Source organism: Schistocerca nitens, chromosome 4 (genome assembly GCF_023898315.1).
Source record: "Schistocerca nitens isolate TAMUIC-IGC-003100 chromosome 4, iqSchNite1.1, whole genome shotgun sequence".
NCBI classification, from domain to species: Eukaryota; Metazoa; Arthropoda; class Insecta; order Orthoptera; family Acrididae; genus Schistocerca; species Schistocerca nitens.
In genome coordinates, this window is record NC_064617.1 from 317,170,628 (window position 1) to 317,195,942 (window position 25,315).

At 43.5% G+C, this 25,315-nt stretch overlaps 1 protein-coding gene across 2 annotated transcripts in view; it reads right to left on the minus strand.

Moving 5' to 3' along the window:
* LOC126251737 (integrin alpha-PS2-like) overlaps positions 1 to 22,354 on the minus strand; it is an 836,605-nt gene extending 814,251 nt beyond the window's left edge. For both annotated transcript variants that reach the window (XM_049952346.1, XM_049952345.1), the window contains exon 1: positions 21,961 to 22,354. In XM_049952346.1, the coding sequence (XP_049808303.1) occupies positions 21,961 to 22,136 (176 nt within the window). In that variant the 5' untranslated portion in view covers positions 22,137 to 22,354. The remainder of the gene's footprint in view (positions 1 to 21,960) is intronic.
* Positions 22,355 to 25,315: the final 2,961 nt, after the last annotated feature.

Below are 25,315 nucleotides of genomic sequence, written 5' to 3' on the forward strand. Positions count from 1 at the left end.
CCTGCAGGATTCATGGCGTCAGTTACCTCCAGCACTACTTGAGACATTAGTCGAGTCCATACCACGTCGTGTTGCAGCACTTCTGCATGCTCGGGGGGCCGTATACGTTATTAAACAAGTGTAATAGTTTCTTTGGCTCTTCAGCGTAAATGGGAAAGTATGTCTGTCTGTCATCTTTTCACAGTTAAAGCGCTGAACCGATTTTGATGACATTTGGTATGGAGATAGCTCGAACGCTGAGGAAAAAGTCAGGCTACTTTGGAAAGAAAAAACATCGACCCCCGAAGAAGTTAAACTAGGGAATGGAACATCGCTTCTTTACAATAGTGATCATAAACCACGACAAAAATTACAAGCTACAGGTTGTACAACGATAGCTACTTGAAGAGCACAGTGTACAGTTGCGCGCTCCTACTATGTTCTTTTACACGCACTGCTCGGAAGCGACGCTGTGTGTGCCGCGCAATCATACGTTAGGGTGCACTTAACGAACTATGCTTACTCCAACAGGCACTCATATGAGAGCAATTGATGGTATCGCAGCTCGCTCACTCACTCAACATCACTCACCATAACACAACTACTGATATGCAAGCGCAGCCACAGATTACAGCTAGTCTTGAATAAAATCCTCGAGCTTTCGAAAGTTGTCTCCAATATCGCCATCAAGAATAAAAATACTGATTATCGAGGTTGGCACTGTGCTCTCAATCATTCCCGCGTCTCTGGAAGGTTCTGGACGTTGAGCTGCTTCCTCACCTATTTACACAAAACACGTCGCCAGTCCTGATGAAGATGGCGGATACAGCTGACAAAGCTCGAGGATTTTATTGGAAAATACGCGACTTGAAAACTAAAAATATTTTATTTGGGCATACCGCCGCCAAAGACTCCGGGACCACTTCACAAGGCCAATTTTTTTTATCATTCTGGCTGTAGGTGTTATTGTTCCTTACGGATAGGCAGAAATTGCCAAGTGGTCGATAAGTAGGAGTTTGCAAGCCACGCCAGTCATGACGCACGCTGCACTGACTTAGTGGCGCAGGAGAAATGGGTGTTGCGAAATGCCCAACAAAGACCCGTCTGTGCCAAGGTCGTACTGCCGACATTCCGGCTGAAAGCTGCAGCCTATATGCAGGCCGTTCCAAAGGCGTGCGTTGAGATTATCAGCAAATATCTCTCATCAGAGAATCTCGTCCGAAAGAAACAAGGTATGAGGTGCACGCAGTTGTGATAACTGTCCTCGGAACGTACGCCAAATACCCTTTGGAAAATTTAGAATTAGAGAAAGGTTTACCGTGGTTTCTCTAAATCACTCTAACGAATGGACAAACGTCATCTGGTGACATGGGATGTGAAGTCGTTCGTCGGTCGCTAAAGCCTCTACGGTGCATTTATGTCGGTCATGGCCTGGTATCAACGGGTTCCTAAAGTCCCGTAGTCAAATGGGCGGCGGGCTGAACCACAGTAAGCCCTGTATGGCTCTTTGGAGCCGTTCGTCAAATACTTGTGGTCGTCCAACGCGGCGATTTACACGTATGAACGCATTGTCTATGCGATACTGAAGATTCAACCTAGATAATGTTGACCTCGAAAATCCCAAAATATTGTGTGATCGCTGGTGTGCTATGACGCATGCATCTTGCCCCGATTGTCGTGCGGTGTTCAAAGTCCATCAACTACTGACGCCCTGCCATATTGACTACACACCCGCCTGTAACAGACAGCTCAGACATAGTGTTTAGACTCACGCCATATGCCGCATGTAGCCATAACGTTCGGGTCTCATATATCACCGTATCTTCAAATGTGACAATCCATTCCGCCATGTGCCGACACACCATTTAGTTTCTTTTATTTATTTGTTTATTTATTTATTGTTCATAATTACAGGTTATTATCCGAAACGTTAAAATAGCCCATACAAATCACATTTCTTTGGATAGATATAAGTTAGGTCCTAATTATTTACTTCTGACACTTAAATTTCTTAAAAAAAGAAAAAAGAGGAAAAACTACAACTACTTCTACTACAACAAAACTGCATTAAAATCCAGAACTAATTACCCAGGAACTAATCTACTATAAACACTACAGAATTTGTTTGTTCGTTCATTTTGGTGCATTTAAATGTAGATGGCTATTTATTTCTAATTTCTCCTACCAGTCCCTTTTTTATTTTATGTTTAATCAAACATAATACAACGCGTTTCGAACATGTTCTGTTCATTTTCAGGCGTTTATACATACATACATACATACATACATACAGAGAAAAGTTACTTAAAAATAAACAGTCTTAAACTAGATTAATCTAGACCTCTTTGTCCATTGTTTGTTACTGTAGCGGCTGGTGTGGCATTTGAGGGGGAGTAGTGGGGCAGTGGATGGGTAGAAATCGAAATCAGTGATGTCTTCTGCTGGTTTTCTTCTTTGTGGTTGATTATGTATGATATCACAGCCTGTATAGGATGTAGATAGATTTGCATCAGTTATGTTTACGAAAATAGTGTGAAAGGCTTTTATATGACAGCTGATCACTTAGATATCACCACCTTGCTGCTTCACTTGCATCACTGCTGTAATGGCAAGTGAAGCAGCAAGATGATGAAATCGTAAGTGATCAACTTCATATAAAAGCCTCTCACATTATTTTCGTAACACATAACTGATGCAAATTTATCTGCATCCTATACAGGCTGTGATATCATAATCAACCACAAGGAAGAAAACCAGCAGAAGACATCACTGATTTCGATTTCCAGCCATCCAGTGCCCCCCCCCCCCCTCCTCCTCTCCAAATGCCACACCAGCCGCTACAGTAACAAACAATGGACAAAGAGGTCTAGATTAATCTAGTTTAAGACTTTTTATTTTTAAGTAGCATTTCTCTGTATGTATTTATGTATGTATTTATTTAAGAACCTTCAACATCGCAGCGCGTCAGCAATCGTTGGTTAATATATTAAAAAACTAAAAACCCGCGATCGAGGCGGGTTTTTATTTTTTAGTATGTCTGAATGTATAAACGTCTGAAGATGAACAGAACGAGTTCGAAACGCGTTGTATTATGTTAGATTAAACATAAAAAAGTGACAGGTAGCAGAAATTAGAAATAAATAATTATCCCACACAGTCACGGTTCACAAACATAGCCATTATGGCCGAGAATAATGTGGATGGTTGTTTCCGCTACTGCATCCGCCCTCATACCTCCGAGCAAATTTTGTAAATTTGTGGTAATGTCTTAAAGGACCAAACTGCTGAGGTCATCGGTCCATAAGCTTGCACACTACTTAATCTAACTTAAACTAACTTACTCTAACGACAACACACACCCATGCCCGAGGGAGGAGCCGCACTAACCGTGACAAGGCTCCCCAGACCGCGCAGCTACCCCGCGCGGCTCACACCACCGAGTATGAGTTTCTTAACTAACGTTACAGTATTGCTCCTAGACTTTGTTCGAGCAAAAGTCACGCGGAACGGACAAATAAATGTCACGAGTGGCGGGCCCGCTAGTATAAAAGGAGACGGGGAGTGCTGTGCTGTTGGTAAAGAAGCACACCAGCAGAAATGGTCAGTGAGGAGAGCTCCGTTACGTCGAACGTGGACTGGTCATTAGACGCCCATACAAAGTGTGACACATAGTATCGTAAGAGGTATACTCCCATTTTATGAATTAAAATGGAGAAACAGCGCTGATATCGAGGGTGAATAAAAATTTTTGTTTTTGTAAGGGACTGGATGGAGGCGACTGGTTCATTGACGTGTTTCAATTACAATCATCACCAGAAAATCAACGCATGGAGAAGAACTTCATACCTACAGTATGAGAAGTATGAGATTAAGCGAATGTGACATTCCAAAACGATGAGTAACGTTTGGAATGTGTCACATTCACATGATCTCATACCGTAGATATGAGGTTGTTCTCGCTGCACTTATTTTCTGATGATGACTGCAATTGAAACGCGTCGATAATCAGTCGCCTCACTTATATTCACTTACCAAAAGAAAAAATTTTATTCAGGTCGAAATCAGCACTGTTTCTTTTTCATTTTAATTCATTGGACGTCACCTAATAAATCCATCAGGGAAATGTCAATTCATAGAAAGCTGTCCAAATCGGCTGTTGGTGATGTGACTGTAAAGCTGAAACGCGAAGGAACAACCAGAGTTAAACGAAGGCCAGGCCGACATCGTGTGCTGGCGGAAAGGGAGCGTGAGCATTACGGAGGGCGGTCGTTAAAAATCTCATCAAATCAGCTGATGAATGCACTCATGCGTTCCAGAGTGGTATCAGCAGTCCAACTAGCCACTGACTGGGCGTGGGAAGTTAGAAAAGAATGGGTACGTTGATCGAGAAGTTCCTCATGATCCATAAGTTTCTGTAGTCGGTGCTAAGCGACGCTCAGGTGATGTAAAAAGAGGCGCCAATGGACGCTGGAGATGAATAATTTGGAGTGAGCAATCAAGCTGTCCTTGGTGGCATTCCGATACAAGCGTTTGGATCTGGGGAATATCTGAAGAGTTACCTGTCATCGTGTGAAGTACCAACAGTGAATTAAGAGCCGGTGAACACTGGAAAAGTGATTTGGAGTAAGTAATCACGCTGTACTTGGAAACAATCCGATACAAGGGTCTGGATTTGGGGCATACCTGGACAACGTTACCTCTCTTGATGTGTAGCATCAACAGTGAAGTAAGAAGGAGGTGGTATTGGGTTAGGTGAGTGTTCTTCTTAGTTATGCTGTGGTTCCCTTTTTGTGCTGAAGAAAACGCTAAATGCGGCATGATGCGATGATTACTCGTATCAGCTTTTCAGTGCACACTGCCATAAAGCAGCATCTGTGAGGAAATACTCTGAGAACAGAGACATTCCGGAAATGTACTGGCCTGAAGAGAGCCCCGGCCTGAAACTTTCGGATGCCTTGAAACGTCGACTTCGCTCCAAAACCCTGCGTCCAACATTTCTACTTTCTCTGGCTTCAGCTCTTGACAAAGAGTGGGCTGCCATTCCTCCACAGACATTCAGACACCTCACTGAATGTGTATGCAGCAGAGTTCGTCTTGAAAGCGAAAGGTGGATACACCCCACATTAATAGGTGTCCCAATACTTCTGATTACATAGTGTATATCCTTGCCCATCTGCACTACTGCTCCGACTCTGATGGTGATGTCTACGGGATTGAACGATGCTTTTACTCTGCAGCGACGTGTGCGCTGTTCTGAAACATACTGACAGATTAAAACTGTTTGCTGGACCAGACCCTTGCATCTCGCTGGCAGTCGTACCGATGAGATAGCAAAAGACGACTTACGACACGCCTTAATAGCTTCAATTGAACTAAAACGGTACCTCTACTTTTCAAACTTCACAGAAGCTTTCCTGCGTACTCCGCTGCATCTAACTTCTCAGGGAAAGGATATCGCTGGTAAATGGCTTAACCCCTCCAAGAGCGCAAGCCCAACAGGCTACACAGAAGAGCTACAGTGACGTTTGGAAAGTGGGAGAGAGGTACCTGCAGATTTGTATCAGTGAGGACTGGTCGTGACTCGTGTCTGAATAGCGCAGTGGGTAAGAGCACTGCCAGCAAAGGCAAGGTTCTGAGCTCGCGTCCCAATGGGGCGCACAGTTTTACTCTGTCAGAAAGATACATGTGTACGGGGCGTTTGACTTCAACGTGTTCCCTTCGTTTCGCGTCTCGAAAAAACGAAAAAAATGGTTCAAAAAATGTAAGATCTTAAAATTATTTGCGCTATGCGGACGAGCTGTTGGTCGTGAATTCTTATTCTTTGACATAGTCAGTGGGGAGATGCGCGATCTGTTGATTTAAAGCGTGTGGATAAAAATCCTACCTCAAGATCGAAAATTTTCTTTATTGATTACCGGTTTGGGCTCATCACTGATCCACCTTCGTATCAGTCTAAAATGTTGTTCAGTTTGTGACATTCATTACGCATCGAAGTATTTTTAGAGCTAAGTCGTCCCAGTCAAATAAAAGATTGTAAAGCGAAAATCGTAGTTGGTTATGTAAATTGACAACGTTAGTCACTCATCACTGTAACAAAATTTGATTAGTGATTAACGTTGTCCATTTACATAACCAACAATGATTTTCATTTTTGGATTTTTTATTTAACTAGGGGACTTAGCTCTAAGAATACTACGATGCCTAATGAATGTCACACGCTGAGCAACATTTTAGACTGATCCTAAAAAAAAAATGGTTCAAATGGGTCTGAGCACTATGGGACTCAACATCTTAGGTCATAAGTCCCCTAGAACTTAGAACTACTTAAACCTAACTAACCTAAGGACATCACACACACCCATGCCCGAGGCAGGATTCGAACCTGCGACCGTAGCAGTCCCGCGGTTCCGGACTGCAGCGCCAGAACCGCTAGACCACCGCGGCCGGCGACTGATCCTAAGATGGCTCAGTAATGAGCCGAAACCGGTTATCGATAAAGAAAATTTGCGATCTTGACGTAGGATTTTTATTAACTCATGTTTAAAAACTGAACTGTTCTTTCTGAATACATGCAGCTGTCAATGTTCAAGGAACTGTGAGTGTACCCAAGTTTGCGCTACGACAGTCTATCCATTGCTTGTTCCGCAACCAATTTTTATCATAATAGGCGCTACTTTGTAAGTGCCGTCCCCTGGTTAGAGATACCTTGGTATTGTTACGAAATGTCCTAGTGAGGACAGTGTAAGGTACGAGAATATAAGAAAAGAATTAAATATAAACAGTGCAATGGATCAAATGATAAATAGCACTGGACCTACGATCTAACAAGTATTCGTTAAGCCAGGTCCCCATAAAACACTGGAAATGTAAATCAGCTGCAGGAAAGATGTGAAAACCGTGGAATACGATATTTGTCATAATAAGGCCATTTAGTCTAATATTCGGGTGAAAATGAAGAAAAGGGTTTGCAAACTGTGGTCTTGGAGAAGTGTCCATAAACTGAAACATGAACAGAAGAAGAAATCAGAGCGCATACACTACATGGCGCCTTCTGGTATCCATATTAATTATTTCTCACATTAATCAACTACAAATGTTTTTTCCAAGCATCTGCCAAGCCTAGGTAAAGCAGAGACCTGACGCATAGTCGGTCGTGGCATCCATACGGGTAGATTCCGGGGCGTAAGTTTCTCTTCGGGAAGTTTGAGCTTTATGTTTAGTGTACGTATCTGTGATGACTGTGTGTAAGAGTAGAGTGAGTGTTTTGCTGATGTCCATGAAATAGCAAGAATTGGGTGAAACCTAGCCTACTATTCTAATAGCACCATGGAGGCTACCGAACGTAAAGCCGCCATCCGATTGAAGAATCACCATCAACAGCGCCACAACCGTCACACCCCATGTGAAACCGCGGAGAGGTTTCGCGGTTACCTCATAATGTTATCGCAATGGCTGTTCATCAGACTCAGCACCTTTCCCCGTTTACCAGCCAAATACAGGCGCTGAAAAATCTTAATCTACCGGGATTTTTGAACCACCTACCTTCGATTGAATGTCACCGAACTAGCTGTAACGTCCCACCGGTTAGTGACTAGTTAAAGATGGTTTAAATACCTGTGTCCCTCGACGACTGCATATATGAGCTAAAATATGCTTGTTCAATAAATACAGGATACCATAACGGATTTCACTACAATGATGTAGGCCGCAACTGAAGTAAAGTAAGTACGTAGATTTATTCTTTTCAAAATCTGTATCTTTTGAGCTGATGATCAATCTTCGGTGTAATAAGCCTCGTTGTTACTACTACAGCTAACCGATGCTAGCACATACTACAATGGCGATATTAAATAGTCCAGATGCAGTAATTTGGTAGAAATGCGTGTGTGAGATCCATTGCATTGTTCAACACTAATACTCAACAAAGTACGAATATAAAGTCACATATCATTTTGCCTTTTGCGATATTAAATCAAACTGTTTAACACTTCGAAATAATCCGTTACTGCACTGTTCTAATACGCTATTTTAGACAATGTCCAACACACGAGTTGCTCTATTGTAAATCCAAACCTGAATCATGCACCAAGAACTTACCTCAACTGTACGCACAGATCTGTCCTCTAGTGGGTCCAACACTCATCTGCCCTAACAATACTCGAGGCCGAGTATTTATACTCTCCCTACAATGTACTACTGGTTATTATAATGCAAAACATAATTTATAATATGAAATAGTTTACCGACACTATCAAACCCTCTATAATATTCCCTACTTTGCTAGAGGGAGTTAAAGACATTTTTGTAAACATATATAAGTCACATTAATATTGAAATTGCAGAAATAAGCATTCTAACAATGCTAAAAGCTCAATTATCTATATTTTGATAACTATGCTCGAGATTTAATTCCTACCATTTACAGATGATGAGAACGAAATATATATTCTTTTATCTAAACATTTTCCATATATTAATTTCCTGAAGCTGATTTTGATTGTTCATGGTACAAAGGGAATTGTAACTAGTATTGTTTGGTATCGCTATTATTATTCTAAAAGCCTTTTCCCTCTTATCGAAAAGTAATTGAATTTAATTATAGCTGGAGATATAAGAATATTGATCTAGTAATACATAATGCAGGGTTGATAACCATAAGCCTGGAATGTTACATAGTGCGTGTTAGCGACCTCAGCCAAAGAAGGTAGAGTATAAGGTGGGGTGTAAGCACAGTGTACGTACTTCCTTTAAAACACTCACAATAACTTTTTTTTTTTAAAAAAAAGCCTGTCACTGTTCCAAATTAAGTTTTAAGCGATACCCTAAGAATGAGACTAATTACGTGTACGGTATACGCATAGTTACTTTCGTTCTGTATTTTTTAAGGTTTCCACTTTCAGTAAATAACGACGCCATTATAAGGAAGGAAAGTTTGAATTAGTAAGAAATTGGCAGCAGTATAGCTGGAGGAAGTTTCCTACAATTCATCTGATGAGATTGGCAGCAAACGTAGGATTTTAACCACGCTCTTCCTAAATAGGAATTCAGTGTCTTAAACCTCGCCGGCCGCGGTGGTCTAGCGGTTCTGACGCTGCAGTCCGGAACCGCGGGACTGCTACGGTCGCAGGTTCGAATCCTGCCTCGGGCATGGGTGTGTGTGATGTCCTTAGGTTAGTTAGGTTTAAGTGGTTCTAAGTTCTAGGGGACTTATGACCTAAGATGTTGAGTCCCATAGTGCTCAGAGCCATTTGAACCATTTTTTGTCTAAAAACCTCTGCGCTATCTGGCTTTGTCGTGGTCATTAGCGATAGAAAACTAGTTCTACAAAACAACAGCGAATGACAAATTTTCCGCCATAAAGGATATCACCATCTCGTTCTATTGAAACGGAAAAGTTGGAACGATTAGGCTGTTTCAGAACTCGAATCTGGCTTATCAAAATGTCCGTTGTTTTCAAGGCCCGACCTACAGGCAGAGTTTCTAAGATTCTCATCAGTCAACCACGTACGCAGATGGAATGCAACGTACGGAGGTACACTTTTGACTGACAGCTTCATCACCAAACATCAACTCCATAGAGGAAGGGAATAAAAACTCTTGTCCTTAATAAGCACTCTGCAGAGCAACAACATATTTTTTTATATTTCAAGCAAAACCAAGACAGTGCAGTTGGGGGTATTTAGAGTGACGGAGGTAATTTCGTTTCATCCTGCCTCGCACTAGACTGAAAAAAAAATCCCTTAGAAATTTTTGCTATAATGCTAATATCTCCCTGCGAAGCAGTTCGAGATGGTCCATTTGCATTCGTGGTGATTACCGCTGGGCGACGCGATGATTAAAGTAAATTGCAGGCAAAGGGAAGTGACTGCTATTATGGAGGTAACCGGTTTCGCGAAGAGCTGATAGCAGAGCCAGCGGATGAAGACTCTCCATGGTCGCTCGCTTTGTCACATCAAAGCAGTAAACACATAGTCCGTACGACGCCTGAACATCGCATTCTTCCTTTCGCTGGCAGCATTTCTTCAGTACGTTCTCTCTCGCTGGGTTTTAGGTGGAACGGTAACACTCGATACATATCCGTGGACGATTAGTCGAAACGTGACATTAGGTGGAGCACAGTCAAGGAAAATCGTTATTTCAGAAGCCAAGATTTCCAGCTAAAAGATGTATGAGAATTTAAGATCATTTCTGACGTCTTCCATCTACACGGAACATCTGATGGATGAATTACGAGTATACAAGGTGTAGCAAAAATGTGCGGCACAAACTGCAGAACACATTCCTCATACGTAGACTAAGAACGTTGTATGAACATGAGTCTGGAAACGCAACTCATTAATCGTGGGAAACACACAAGAATAGAAAGTTAGAATTATGGAAAACACGCACTCTTGGTCACGTCTGATTACGTTGTGCACCGCCAATGTTTTGTTTTACCTGGCCTTCTCGTCAAGCAACGTACGTCATTGCTTGTTTGCAGGTAACAACTGTCCCAGTGATCAGTATGACGGCTGCAAGCACACGGATTACTACGTAGAGCTAATCACAGACTTTGCTCGTCCAATGGTAGTGTACACAAATGCAGAGAAGACAGATGCTCATTTGATGTATGGATTAGCTGACGGCAACGGGGCTCGCGCGCAACGGTTGCACGGGGAGAGATTTGCAGAACGAAGGTGCCCCGACAGGAAACGTTTGACGCCACTGATCGTCGACTTGGGGAACATGAGGCATTTAAGCCTGATACTAGCGACCTAGAAAGACCTAGAATGACGAGGCCACTGCAACGGGAGGCGGCGATTCTTCATGCAGCTGACGACGACCCTAGTGTCAGTACAAGACATGTAGATGCAACAGGAGGACCAGCTGTATACATGCCATTTACAGCGTGTACAGGCACTATCAGAAGCCGGTTTTCCGGCACGGGTACTCCTCTGCGAATGGTTTATTCAACAAAGTGTCAACCGTAATTCAGTGCAACGGTGCTGTTCACAGATAAGGCATCGTTTCAGCGAGATCAGATCGTAAATTTTCACTATCGGCATGTATGAGCACGCAACTGTTGAATCAAGTCATCATCAAAGATTTGTGCCGGCATTGTTGGTGTCTGTCAGGAAGGGCTTCACATTCTTCCACTCAGACTCAACAGACAAAATTATCATAATTTCGTAGATAATTTTCCATCTGTGCTGTTAGAAGATGGCCGGCCAGTGTGGCCGAGCGGTTCTAGGCGCTTCAGTCTGAACCGCGTTCTAAGTTCTAGGGGACAAGTCCCATAGGGCTCAGAGCCATTTGAACCATTTGTTAGAAGATGTGCCTTTTGCTATGCGACAAAACATGTACTTCATGCATGATGGAGCATCTCCTCATTTTAGTGTTAATGTCCGTCGACTTCAAAATAACAGATTCAGTGACGGATAGATTTAGAGATGGACGAACTGCCTGGCCTCCACGCTCTACGGACCTACTCGACTTTTATTTGTGTGGGGCATTTGGAAGCTCTTGTGTATGGAACCCAGTACACGATGCTCAGAGTTTCCATACCCGTATTATGGAAGGCTGCGAAACCATACCCAATATTCCAAGGATACATTTGTGCATCCCCGATTCACTACGACGACGGGTTGATGCATGTACAAATCCTCGCGGAGGGCCTATTGAACATTTTCTGTGAGAGAGCGTTGCATGTGGTTTGCTGATGCGTTCTGTTTGTGTGTGTTTCCCGTGATTAATGAGTTGGAAAAATGTGTAGTAACACGAAAACGAAGAGTTTTCAGACCCATGTTCATATAACATAATTTCTTCGTCTGCGTGTGAGGAATGTGTCCTGCAATTTGTGCCGTACATTTCTGTTACACACTTCATTTATTGGTAACATATAGTCCTGCCGCCAAAACAGAGCGCGGTGTTCCAATAATTAAGACATTGGATTTGCTTTGCAGAGGAGCAAGGTTTGACTCCTCGTTCGTCTGTGTAGATTTAGTCATTCAGTATTTTCCTCGAATCGCTTAAGGTAAACGCCGAGATGGTGTCTTTGAAAAAGGACTTGGACAGTTTCCTTCACCAGCCGAGCTTGTGCTCCGTCTCTATAGAATCTCGCTGTCGACGGGACGTATAAATCTCTTCTTTCTTGTATATGCATCATTCTGATGCAACGTATAGAACAGTTTCATATTAGTCATACTCTGTCGAAGTCTAACAATAACAGAGCAGTGACGAGCAGAACAATCACCTAAGCATTGGGTCGACACGATGACGTTATTCCACATATTATAAGAGAAAACTTGGGCGTTCACATAGATTTATATATTATTCGAAATAAAACGGAAAACTGGTGTCAATTAGTCCAAATCCTGAATCAGCCTGAAAATTCATTAAATGTAAGTTACTTTATTCAAATTTTAATGTTTTTATTTACCTGGCTAATATGGACTGTTTCAGCTTCCGCTACGTTTCCCTAGCTTCGTAAATGATTTTATAAAATAGGGTTTGAATACAGTTCAAAATGGTTCAAATGGCTCTGAGTACTATGGGACTTAACGTCTGGGGTCATCAGTCCCCTAGAACTTAGAACTAGTTAAACCTAACTAACCTAAGGAGATCACACACATCCATGCCCGAGGCAGGATTCGAACCTGCGACCGTAGTGGTCGCGCGGCTCCAGACTGTAGCGCCTAGAACCGCTCGGCCACTCCTGCCGGCTTTAAATACGCGAAAAGATATGCCACAACTGTGTGGATGGTACGATATGAAATATTAGCGAAAGTCGTCCAATACGTACGGGAAAAGGAAAAAATGCAGAAAGGTGTAAGGTACATATAATTTGACTGTTTAGGATAAAAATTAAGAAATGTTGCAGAAGGAACCAGAACATGCCCGTTGCAGGCACAGCTATATCTTTTTTTCGGACCTCTAAAACCAAAGGATATTCAAAACTTCATTACGTATTTTAACGAGTGACAGAGCGAAGTGAACAACATTCTACAGTAACGTCAAACTGTCGATAATATAAATCAGATGAAACATTGGTTAACGTAAGCACATATGAGTGAAATAACGCAAGAACTACGGTCATCATCTTGCTTCCCTCCTGTTAAGCTTAAATTTTGTAACATGAAGACTAGGATCCACGAATTGTGACGTAGATTGGTTGCTAGATGACCTGCTCAATGTCTGTCATGGCTAACAATAAGTAGGCGACGTTCCATTCAGCATGTGATTGCCTCACGCAGGAATCGAGTTCGATATCCCGCACTGCCAAGGATCTTTAATTGGTAGAAGTACTGGAAAGTCTCCCCTCGAATACCGAACATCGGCGGATATACTTGAAGCAGAAGTAGAGGCTCTGGTTTCACGAACAGGCACTGGCCAAAGGCAAGCTCCTCAATTCCTCAACTTGCCCTCCAGGTAAAAGAGCGCGTGCATGACAGGCGAGTCCCCTGCGCTTAGGAGAAAACAAATGCGCGCGACAGTTTTCATTTTCATTCTAATTCACAGTCGGATAAAGAATCGGCTCTGGTTTCTTGCCGAAAACTGACAAGAAAACCCAAAGAAATAAAGACATTAATCAAGAACGAAATTGTTCAATGGCAAATTGGTGAAATGAACGGACTGTTCATTTTGAAGTGTGTTTGGCACAAACCTTAAATGTTCCCGTTAGCTTAAAAATATATTCTGTTTTGTAAACTCTCGTCGCCAGTTTTGTGACCGCCTCCTCGCTACTGCTGTGGAGGCAGAGGTGCCACTGTTGTTACGGTAGGCCGAGTTTGTGAGTTCGTGAAACGGCTTCTGGTGCAGTACACCGCTAAGACAATGTCTGCCCCAGGGTCAGGTAACAGGGTAGGAGAACGAAGGGTCTACATACTCCAACAATTTAATAACGAAGTCACTCAAATGAGTTTAAAACGTTTACTAATCTTTGTGATTAGTCGAACAATGAAGTCTGCAACACTGCTTGTAATATAATGAAATGGCAAAGTGCAAATAATCGTAGATAAACTTCACAGTACATAGCAAAGGTAACGTATAACAACTGTCTGTTCACTTCTAAAAGTTCACTAAACGACGTTCCCTGTCTGATTCAGCCCTGGAAGATGATCTATAACCAAGTGGGCGAGAGCTGCTCTATCTTCCGAGTAGGCTTTTGTCCGTTGTTGTCCGGTCATTGGCGGATTGTACTCGGCCGGCAATTGGCCGAGGCGAAGTCGATATCTTCATCCTCAGCGACGCCCGTGGCTCTGGGGGAACTCCCGCAATTGGCGAGTCTCTATGGCACTGGCCCCAGATCGCATTTTTGCGCCTGTGGTGCCTTTGCCCTGGCTGTGTCTTGTTCGGACAACTGATGCTTGCTATTATATACTGTCTTTTCTTTAAATAATTCTTCGTCATCCTTCTTTCTGCGTACTTGGGTTACTAATTCACCTTATTTCAAATTTCATTATTAAAATGTAATATTACTCTTTAATTTAACATTGCGACACACCTGCCATGTGTGTCATTGACATGTTGCAGCGAGTGACCTAGAGAAAATCACACGTTGCGGTGTTGAAATACTTGCGTGATATCAGTTTTGGGCGCGTTGCAGAGCTCAGGTTTTAAGGAAATAAATGTTGCGGAGTTCGTGTTAGCTACAGATATTAACGGACGGAAGAGTGGTGCTCTGATAATAAGAGACCCTTTCCAGTAGAACCGTTCTATGCCATCTTAGGCAGTCGGTGAAACAGAGGTGGGGTTTTGGGTAAAAGAACAGAGACAGGTTGTTGTAATAGTTGCCTTCGCTTTTTTATTTATAAATGAAAAACAGTTTTGTCACGCTGTAGAGATGAAGTGAAGACGAACTGCGTATTTACATTGATTACTTCTTGCATGTAGGTTGCTTGAAGATTGAGCACCTGGCTCTGCAAGCGACAACATGTCATCCTGACCCTCAAGGCATGCAGGACAGCTTCTGTGTAAGTTTGGAAGGTAGGAGATGAAGTATTGGCAGACGTAAAGATGTGAGAGCGCATCCTATGCCTTTCTTGGAGAGCTCAGTTTGAGCAGTACTTGTCTACTAAAGTAAAGGTCCCAGGTTCGAGTTCCAATCCGGCACACAGCTTTAATTTGCCAGAAATTTATACCTACTCTATATCGGAAGCTCCAAGAGGCTGTCCGGAAACGACGAAGAGACAATGCTAGAAAATTGTAGCAAAAAGAAGAAAGATCTTCAAGGGGTTGGTGCTTGATACAGGGATAGATACTTGGTCCTCAAAATAAAAAATATATAATATACAGGTGGAAATACCCATTATTGTGTGATTACACGATTGCCGAACAATCAGTAGAACCAGGCACATCCGTTAAATAGCTGGGAGTGCGCTTACGGAGCGTTTTAAAGTGGAACGACAGAGTAATAGCAGGAAAGGAACATGCCACACCGAAAGTCATTGGAAGAAGCCTTAGGAAATGTAGTCCATTCACGGAGGAGGCAGCTTACAAAAACCTTGTTCGACCGATACTTGAATATTGCTCGTCAATCAGGGACCCGTACCAGATTGATAGATGAAATAGAGAAAATCCAAATGACTAGCAGCGCATTTCGTCACGGGTCCGTTTAGAAAGTGCGAAAGCATCACGGAGGTGCTCATCCGTCTCCAGTGGCAGAAGCTGCAACAGAGGCGATTTGTATCACCGTGTGTATTACTGTTAAAATTGTGAAAGTGTACATTCCTAGAAGAGTCAACCAGTATATTGCGTCCTCCTACGTATATCTCCAGAAAAGATCATCGAGATAAAATTATCGAGAGCTGACACGGAGGCTTTCACAGCAATCGCTCTTCCTGCGGACCATTCGCGACTGAAACAGCAGGGCGGGCAAGTGACACTGCTACAAGAATTAACGTCCGTCACATACAATAAGATGGCTTGCGGAGTATACAGGGTGCGTCAAAAAATGTATACACACTTTGAACTGTCATAGACAATTTGTTTCCCGTTCTACAAGGTTAAATATCTGTGAGAAAGTAATGTTATGTTTCTTCAACAGGTGGCAGCAGTGGCAAGGAAGTAACTGCAACATGGCGGACGTGCGTTTGAACTTTGAAGCGCGAAAGCAGATAATTAAGTGGTACTGAAAGTTTGAGATTGTAGCTGCGGTTCGAAGACAGTGGAGAAGTGAGTATGGTACAGAACCACCTTCAAGGTTAACAATTACACGTCTACGAGACAAATTCGAAATTCATGGAACAGTGTGTGATGTGTATAAAGGTCGATCAGGGCGACCTCGTACAGCTACAAGTGATGATTCCACAACTGCGGTCTTGGAACTGTTTCAGCGTTCACCTCCAAAATCTTCAAGGCAAGCGGCACGTGAGAGTAATGTAAGTGCTAGTAGTGTGCTACGCATTCTGAAGAAAGGCAAGTTTCGTGTGTACATTCCAATGCTGGTGCAACAGCTAAGTGATGACGATCCAGATCGAAGGTTAGAATTTTGTGAATGGGTTCAGGAAATGGTGAGACGTGAACCGGGATTTATGGGTAGCATAATTTGGTCGGATGAAGCCCAATTCAAACTCAATGGAACTGTCAATAGGCACAATTGTGTGTACTGGGCTGAAGATAATCCTCACATTACAGTTGAAAAGGCTGTGAATTTGCCTGGTGTAAATGTGTGGCGTGGTTTGTCTGCAAGGGGACTCATTGGGCCTTTCCACTTTGAAAGTACTGTTGCTGGAGAAATGTACCTAACAATGCTTGCTGACTCCATATTCCCTGCCATTTGTACATTATACGGTAATGATGAGTTTTATTTCCAACAAGATGGCGCCCCGCCGCACTATCATAGGATCGTACGAGCATACCTGGATCACAATGTGCCAGGCCAGTGGATAGGGCGCAGGAGACCAATCGAGTTTCCTGCACGCTCTCCAGACGTCACGCCGCTGGATTTCTTCTTATGGGGCAAAGTAAAAGATGAGCTGTACAAACGTAAACTACGTAACCTGGACACACTTTGGAATGAGATTCAGGCGGTGTGCGCAGGAATCTCATTGGACACTTTGGTACGATGTACGGAATCAGTGGTGACTCGTACTCAGAAATGTATTGATGCTGAATTACTCCAGTTTGAACATTAATCACATTTGCAAAGTACATTTATTTTTCCAACTGGGCTTTAAGCTTTCCATTTCCAGAAATTTAACATTGTAGAACGGGAAATAAATTTTCTATGACGCTTCAAAGTGTGTATACATTTTTTTTGATGCACCCTGTAGATTTAGAAACACTGGTGACTGGTGAGCGAATAAAGACCTTTGTTTCGGAAACAACATATCCCATAAACTGACAACTCTTTTGCGATGTTTGCTAACAAATGTTTAGCTAATAGTTACACCTTCTTTTAATGACTCAAAGCCTAAAAATGCAAGCGGTCAGCTTCTATAAAGAAATGTGATGGTAATTTAAAAAGAGATCATGAATCTACTTACGTTAATCCTTTCATGGTTAAAATTTATTTAGCATATATTTGAAAAATAAAAGACTAAATACTGTCTTCCTTTGTGATAAATAATACACTTCCAATACAAAAAAAAGTAAGCGGCCCGATTTTGAAAGTCGGTGAAGTGGGACCCATGTGTCCCACTACGTACCTAAGTAGATCTATGTTTCCAAGTGAACCTAGGCTTTTGAAAGTTAAATGTTTAATCTTAGACTGATTTTATCAGGATAGAAATTACGGAAAGAAGTATAAAAATCAGTACGGAAAAAAAGTTCAACAAATCAGTACCAAAACATATTTATTGTTCCGACACCGCCGCGCGGGATAAGCCGAGCGGTCTATGGCGCTGCAGTCATGGACTGTGCGGCTGATCCCGGCGGAGGTTCGAGTCCTCCCTCGGGCATGGGTGTGTGTGTTTGTCCTTAGGACAATTTAGGTTAAGTAGTGTGTAAGCTTGGGTACTGATGACCTTATCAGTTAAGTCCCATAAAATTTCACACACATTTGAACATTTTTGAAAATAATTCCTCTTCACCGAAAAACATGAAATATCGCACACAAATTTTTTCGTGAAGATGGCTTTGACAAACGTCATACCTATGTTTTCTACATTATGTGCAAACCAGCAGAATTACTGAGGTGTACAGAAATGTTTCAAAACTATGTCTATGATTACACTGCAGGAAATACTGCAACCAGCCACAAGTTTTCTTGAAATTATTTTATTATACCAGAACTAGGCTCGGGCCTGAGCCCATAGTCAGATGGTAGCGCTGACTTCTTGCAAGGTTTCCTTTTTTGTCTGCCTGAAAAGATATCCTTTACGTATTATAAGACAGAGGTTCGGTTTTCTTTTACAATCAATACAGACCCACGAACTAGTTTAGGAGGTTTTTCAGAAACACAAATGTAAAAAAAAAATGGCTCTGAGCACTATGGGTCTTAAAATCTAAAGTCATCAGTCCCCTAGAACTTAGAACTACTTAAACCTAACTAACCTAAGGGCATCACACACATCCATACCCGAGGCAGGATTCGAACCTGCGACCATAGCGGTCGCGCGGTTCCAGACTGAAGCGTCTAGAACCGCTCGGCCAATCCGGCCGGCGTGCAAAAGTCGACGGTGTACGGTGTGTGCCTTGGTCGGAAACAACCTTTTTCCATTCACTCTCGGTACTTACTGTTGAAAACAGCGATGCGTATTTTACTCTTCACCTTTTTTTTAAATTTTATTTGGCCTTCAGCAGTATAATACTAAATACCCACTGACAGGTGCAAGAACTATAATACAAGTCTATCTTCTACACAGCATTTTAGTAAACACAAAAGTTTAGAAAATACACTTCTCTTGTAATCGACTTTATAGGAAAAATTGTATGACACTGTTTTTATACATCGTTGGTCAAAGCTCTTCGCCTTGAAGTCTGATCTGTCTTGGGGTTGTATTTCCTGCAGTGTTAGTTGTACACAGCGATACACAGCTGTATCGATAGGTCTACTGATTACGCGTTGGCCGATATGCACCTCGTCTACTGGTTCGCTGAACGCAATTGGCGAGCGGTACAACGACGTTATCCGACGGCAACCACGTCACGGTACATTTCTATCTAGGTTTGCGGTGTACGTTTTATTGACTAAATATTACAGGCAATTTCTCTGTTTTGAGAGTATTTTCAGAGAAACAAAGGTAACTGGAATAACAAACCAAATAAATCTCAACTACATTCATTCTCCAACGAGCCACCGGAGAGAACGGGTTTGTTATACAAAGATAATCAGGAAATATCCCTCAACAACCTCCGAATTTTTACTGTGGCTTTCGGGTTCACTCTGTACAACAACCCAATGCAATGCTACTTAGCTAAGCAAACACACCACAGAGGTTATGCGAAACTGGTTACGCGGAGGAGAGGGCAATGCCAGGTATTACTACAACTCTGACCGATGCCGCAGCTAAATATTACGATGACGGCGGCGAGCGGTACTCGGCTTCTACGGTGCTGTACCAAGGACGTTCGTCGACTGCTTGCGATCCCGCGTCCCGCTGCTATCTCGTGCAGCAGCGTGTAAACACGAGCTTACTACACGTGCAGCGGTGCAAGTCATGTTGCCAACAGCCACGGTCGCTGCAAGTACAACTCGTCAGTGTTGCCTCCGTACACTGTTTGTTATTTGCCGGACTGCCGCATTAACGATGCAAGCGTGGCTTGTCATGCTCGTACTAACAAGATACACGCTGCCTAGCTCTTTAAGTACATCTTACAAGGGAACCTCCCCATCGCACCCCCCTCAGATGTAGTTATAAGTTGGCACAGTGGATAGGCCTTGAAAAACTGAACACAGATCGATCGAGAAAACAGGAAGAAGTTGTGTGGAACTATGAAAAAATAAGCAGAATGTACAAACTGAGTAGTCCATGCGAAGATAGGCAATATTAAGGACAATGTGTGCTCAGGAGCGTCGTGGTCCCGTGGTTAGCGTGACCAGCCGCAGAACAAAAGGTCCTCGGTTCAAGTCTTCCCTAGAGTGAAAAGTTTAACTTTTTATTTTCAGTTTATGTGACGAACTTATGTTTTCATCACCTTTTTGGGACTGATTATCACATGCACAAGAAAACCTAAATCGGGCAAGGTAGAAGAATCTTTTTACCCATTCGCCAAGTGTACAAGTTAGGTGGGTCGACAACATATTCCTGTCATGTCCCGCACATGCTGTCACCAGTGTCGTATAGAATATATCAGACGTGTTTTCCTGTGGAGGAATCGGTTGACCTATGACTTTGCGATCAAATGTTTTCGGTTCCCATTGGAGAGGCACGTCCTTTCGTCAACTAATCGCACGGTTTTGCGGTGTGGTCGCAAAACACAGGCACTAAACTTATTACAGTGAACAGAGACGTCAATGAACGAACGGACAGATCATAACTTTGCGAAAATAAAGAAAGTAAAATTTTCAGTCGAGGGAAGATTTGAACCAAAGCCTCTCGTTCCGCACCTGCTCACGCTAACCACGGGACTACGGCGCCCCAGAGCTCAGAATGTCCTTAATATTGCTTATCTTACGCATGGACTACTCAGTTTGTATATTTTGTTTATTTTTTCATAGTTCCACACAACTTCTTCCTGTTTTCTCAATTGATATGTGTTCAGTTTTTCAAGGCCTATCCACTGTGCCAACTTATAACTAAATCTGAGGGGGGTGCGATGGGGATGTTCCCTTGTTAGTAACGATGCAGCCACGCGGAAACTAGACTAACACTACACTTCATCTGCTCTGTTCGGCTCACTACAATCGGGATAAAAGACAAATCGTCAGTGAGCCGAGAGGTAATCTTCGCATCTCATTAATTATATGAAGCAAACATAAAAATCATGTAACAAACTTCTCCAGGAAATCTGCAAGTCATACTCATAACCTCATAGGTTCCTCAAGCCTTGCATGAAAATCACACAGCCAACACAAGAATCGCATGTAACTTTCAACAAAATGACACAGACTTATTGTTTCATTTAACATTTATTGGCGAAATAATGCTTACAGTTACGTTTCGGCAGCATGCCGGCATCCTCAAGTGCCTTCACACACTAGGACAAACATGCGTCCAGTGAAAGACAATAAAACTACGCTGTATATTAGCCGAAGAGGTACTATGAGTATTATAAAATACCTGCCCTGACTAAATACAATAAACGCCATTTTGTATTGCTGAAGATTTCGGCTGCTGTAGAAACGCATCGCTCCGAATAAATTATACGATAATGGAGAATGTGTCATGGATTTCACGAACGAACCGGGATGGCAATAGTCAAAACAAGGGCGTAATCCTCTCCCAAAAATTGTCAATAATATTCTTGTCACATTGTCAAAATATTTTGTTGTCTTCCAATGACAGAGATGATTGAGCATTGCTATAAAGCAGGAGAAACAGAAACGCTCATGGAAACACTTAAGTGTATTTATTTCCAGCGCGTTATTTGAAAGTGGCACGGTAAAGACAGTTTTAAAGTGTCTTTCATCTTCTGCCAAGTGAATAAAAAGTGACTGCAGATCACAACCGAAATTCCGAAGTATATGTCACTAACATCAGAAAAACAATAAAATTGACCAATACATTGCAGGATATGTTAGCGCACTGCTTTATAACGCAAATAATTGCACGACTTTGGAAACTTCCTTGATGCCGACAGGCAAGGATATTTGTTGCCCGACCATAATTCGCATCAAACAATGAGGTTTACAGAAGTAAACACTTTTTTTAGCGCATCTGCTTCGAAAACTCTTTCGACGAGACCATTCGGCATGCTACTCCCCCAAGTACCACGCTCAATATAGTACTGTTTCAGTTCCATTACTCCTTTTCACTGTACACCCATCACAGAATGGGTAACCCCTCATTCCAAACGTTCGACAAAATAACACGCAATTTCACAGTCTGTGCAGAGTTGTCATATGAAGATGACGCACTCGCTTGCTAGAGATGGGTTCCTGAAGCAGGGAGTACTCACCAGTTTCCCTGGCGGTCTCGGTGCTCGGCGACGCTGAAGCCGAACATGGAGCCCCTGGTACCTCGGAAGCGCACCATGTGCTCCGTGTCCACGTTGAAGCCGGCGACGCCGGTCGTCGCTGTCAGCAGCCACGCGACGGCCGTCAGCCAGCGTCCGTGTCGAGCGCACTCTGTCATTGTCGTACGTAATAAACGTAACGGTGTCAGGAAAAAAAAGAACGCGGCTATGTCCGTTCGATTAAAAAGACGAGCAGGCTAAGGTGGTGCCTGAGGATCTGTGTGACGAGATGAGCGACGCCGTCTAGGATGCGGGTGGTCGTCAAGTCGAGCGAGCGAGAGACGCGTGTCTGTGACAGGCGGTGTACACTGCAGGCCGCGCCGCCGCCTCCAGGAGCGGCTGAGGACGCAGTCAAACTGAGCGCCTTCGCCGCCGCCGCGTCGTTCCAGCGCCGCCGCGCGCGCCGCCTTGCGGCCGACTCCGTAACCAGCACAGCCAGCGGCCACAGGCCCATAACGTCTCCGGTCGCTTCGCGGTAGAAGGCTACGTTACCGTGGTAAGAGGTCTGCTCGCGTGAGGATGTCTACAGTAATACACTGACGCGCCAAAGACACTGGTATACGCATGCGTATTCAAATACAGAGATATGTAAACAGGTACAACACAGCGCTGAGCTCGGCAACGCCTCTTATCAGACAAGTGTCTGCCGCAGTTGTTAGATCGGTCACTGCTGCTACAGTGGCAGGTTATCAAGATTCAACGTGGTGTTACAGTCGGCGCAGGAGCGATGGGACACAGCATCTCCGAGGTAGCGATGAAGTGGGGATTTTCCCGTACGGCCATTTCACGAATGTGCCGTGAATATCAGGAATCCGGTAAAACATCAAATTTCCGACATCGATGCGGCCAGAAAGAGGTCCTGCGAGAACGGGAACAACGACGACTGAGGCGAACCGTTCAACGTGACAGAAGTGCAACCATTCCGCAAATTGCTGCAGATTTCAATGCTGGGTCGTCAACAAGTGTAAGCGACCGAATCATTCAACGAAACATCACCAATATGGGCTTTCGGAGCCGAAAACTCACTCGTGTACTCTAATGACAGCACGACACAAAGCCTCACGACTCGCTTGGCCCGTCAACACCGACATTGGACTGTTGATGACTGGAATCATGTTGGTTGGAAGAGTCTCGTTTCAAATTCTATCGAGCGGATGGACATGTACCAGTATGGAGACAACCTCATGATCCGTGGACCGTGCGTGTCAGCAGGGGACTGTTGAAACTGGTGGACGCTCTGTAATGGTGTGGGCCGTGTGCGGTTGGAGTGATATTGGACTCCTGGTACGTCTAGATATGACTCAGACAGGTGACACGTTTGGTCTGATCACCTGCATCCATTCATGTCCATTGTGCATTCCGACGGACTTGGGCAATTCCAGCAGTACAATCCGACATCCCACACCTCCAGAATTGCTACAGAGTGGCTCCAGGAACACTCTTCTGAGTTTAAACGCTTCCGCTGGCCACCAAACTCCCCAAACATGAACATTATTGAACACATCTGGGCTGCCTTGCAATGTGCTGTTCAGAAGGGATCTCCTTCCCTTCGTAGTCTTACGGATTTCTGGACAGTCCTGCAGGATTCATGATATCAGTTCCCTCCAGCACTACTGAGACATTAGTCGAGTCCATGCCACGTCGTGTTGCGCACTTATGCGTACGCACGGGGGCCCTACACGATATTACGCAGGTGTACCAGTGTTTTTGGTTCTTCAGTGTAATTACGTTTCGCGTAAACGCCGATGCCGATGTGGATATCTGTATAGGTCTACATTTACGTACGAGGGTAAGTCAAAAATTGTCCGCAATGTTCATGTAACACTCCTTAGATTGTTCATACTGTCCTTTGTTGTCGTTTATTTTTTGTTATACTGCTGTGGTTCTGCTATGAAAATTTGATCCTATGTCCTACATTTCTCTTCCTTTTATTGCAGGTAGACTATGGCATCTCCATTAGATGTTAGCACCAAACAGGAACAACGAGCGGTGATCCGGTTTATGTGGTCAGGAGGTGTATCGAGGGCCGCAATCCATCAAAGACTTTCGGTTCAATACGAGAACAGCGTCTTACTGCATTGGAGTGTCTACGAATGGATTGCAAAAATTTTTAATGGTCACTCGAGTGTTATCCATGAGGACAGAGCTGGACGACTATGCACCATTACAAATTATGACAACAGTGAGCGTGCACATGACGTGGTTGTGGTGCACGGCCGAGAGACTATTCATAAAGTAGCAAATCGTCTGCAGATTAATCATCGTTCTGCCTACGAAATCACCAACAAAGTTTCTGCAAGATAGGTCCAGAAACAGTTCAGTGTTGAATAAACAAACGTGCTTGGACATTCGCTAAAAACATTTGGATCGCTGTGGTAAGGAACGTGACTTCTTAGACAGTATCATCTCCCGTGACGAAACATGGCTCCACCATTAAGAGCCGGAAAGTAAATGGCGGAGTATGGAATGGAAACAGCCACAATCGCCCAGCAGGAAAAAGTTGAAGACCCTGCTATAATCGTAAAAACTGAATGTTGCCGCTTTGTGGGACGCACAGGTCCCAGAACCGAAACATTATCAGGAGAGTGGTACAACTATAAACAGTGCGCATTATAGTTAGATGCTTACTGACAGGCTAAATGCTGCAGTTCGAAGCAAACGCTGAAGATCACTGTAGAATGATGTTGATTGTTGCACGACAGAGTCCGTCCACATACCGCTGCCCACACTGCTGAAACGCTTCGGAAACTCAAGTTTAATGTAACTGCTGATCCCCGTATAGTCCTGATCTTTCCCCTTCCGACTATCACTTGTTTGGTACATTTAACGTGGCTTTAAACATCCGTCGATTCACCTCGGACCGAGAGGTGAACGACGCGGTGCATGCGTGCCTTGCTGCTCAGCCGAAAACCTTCTTTTCTGAGGGCATCAGGAAGCTTGTGCAACGCTGGATGAAGTGCGTTGAAAAGCAAGGGGACTATATTCTAAAATTATGTTAACCTACATTTCCTATTTGTATTGCAAATAATTTTTGACGTAACTCCGTATCTACTCCACAAGCCAATGTGGCGGAGGGTACGTCGTATCAATTTTATCAAGTTTCTGTCCTCCTCCATTCGCGTACCGAGCATGCGGAATATGACTGTCTAAATGCCTCTGTTACCATCATCATCATTTACATTCCTGGATTAGGTTCGAGGAATCTAGTTCGAGCTGCAGCTCCTTAGCCCCGTCGTTTCCTGGGCCGATCTACGTTCCTTTTCCATTTGGATATATATTACAAAACATGGGATGAGAA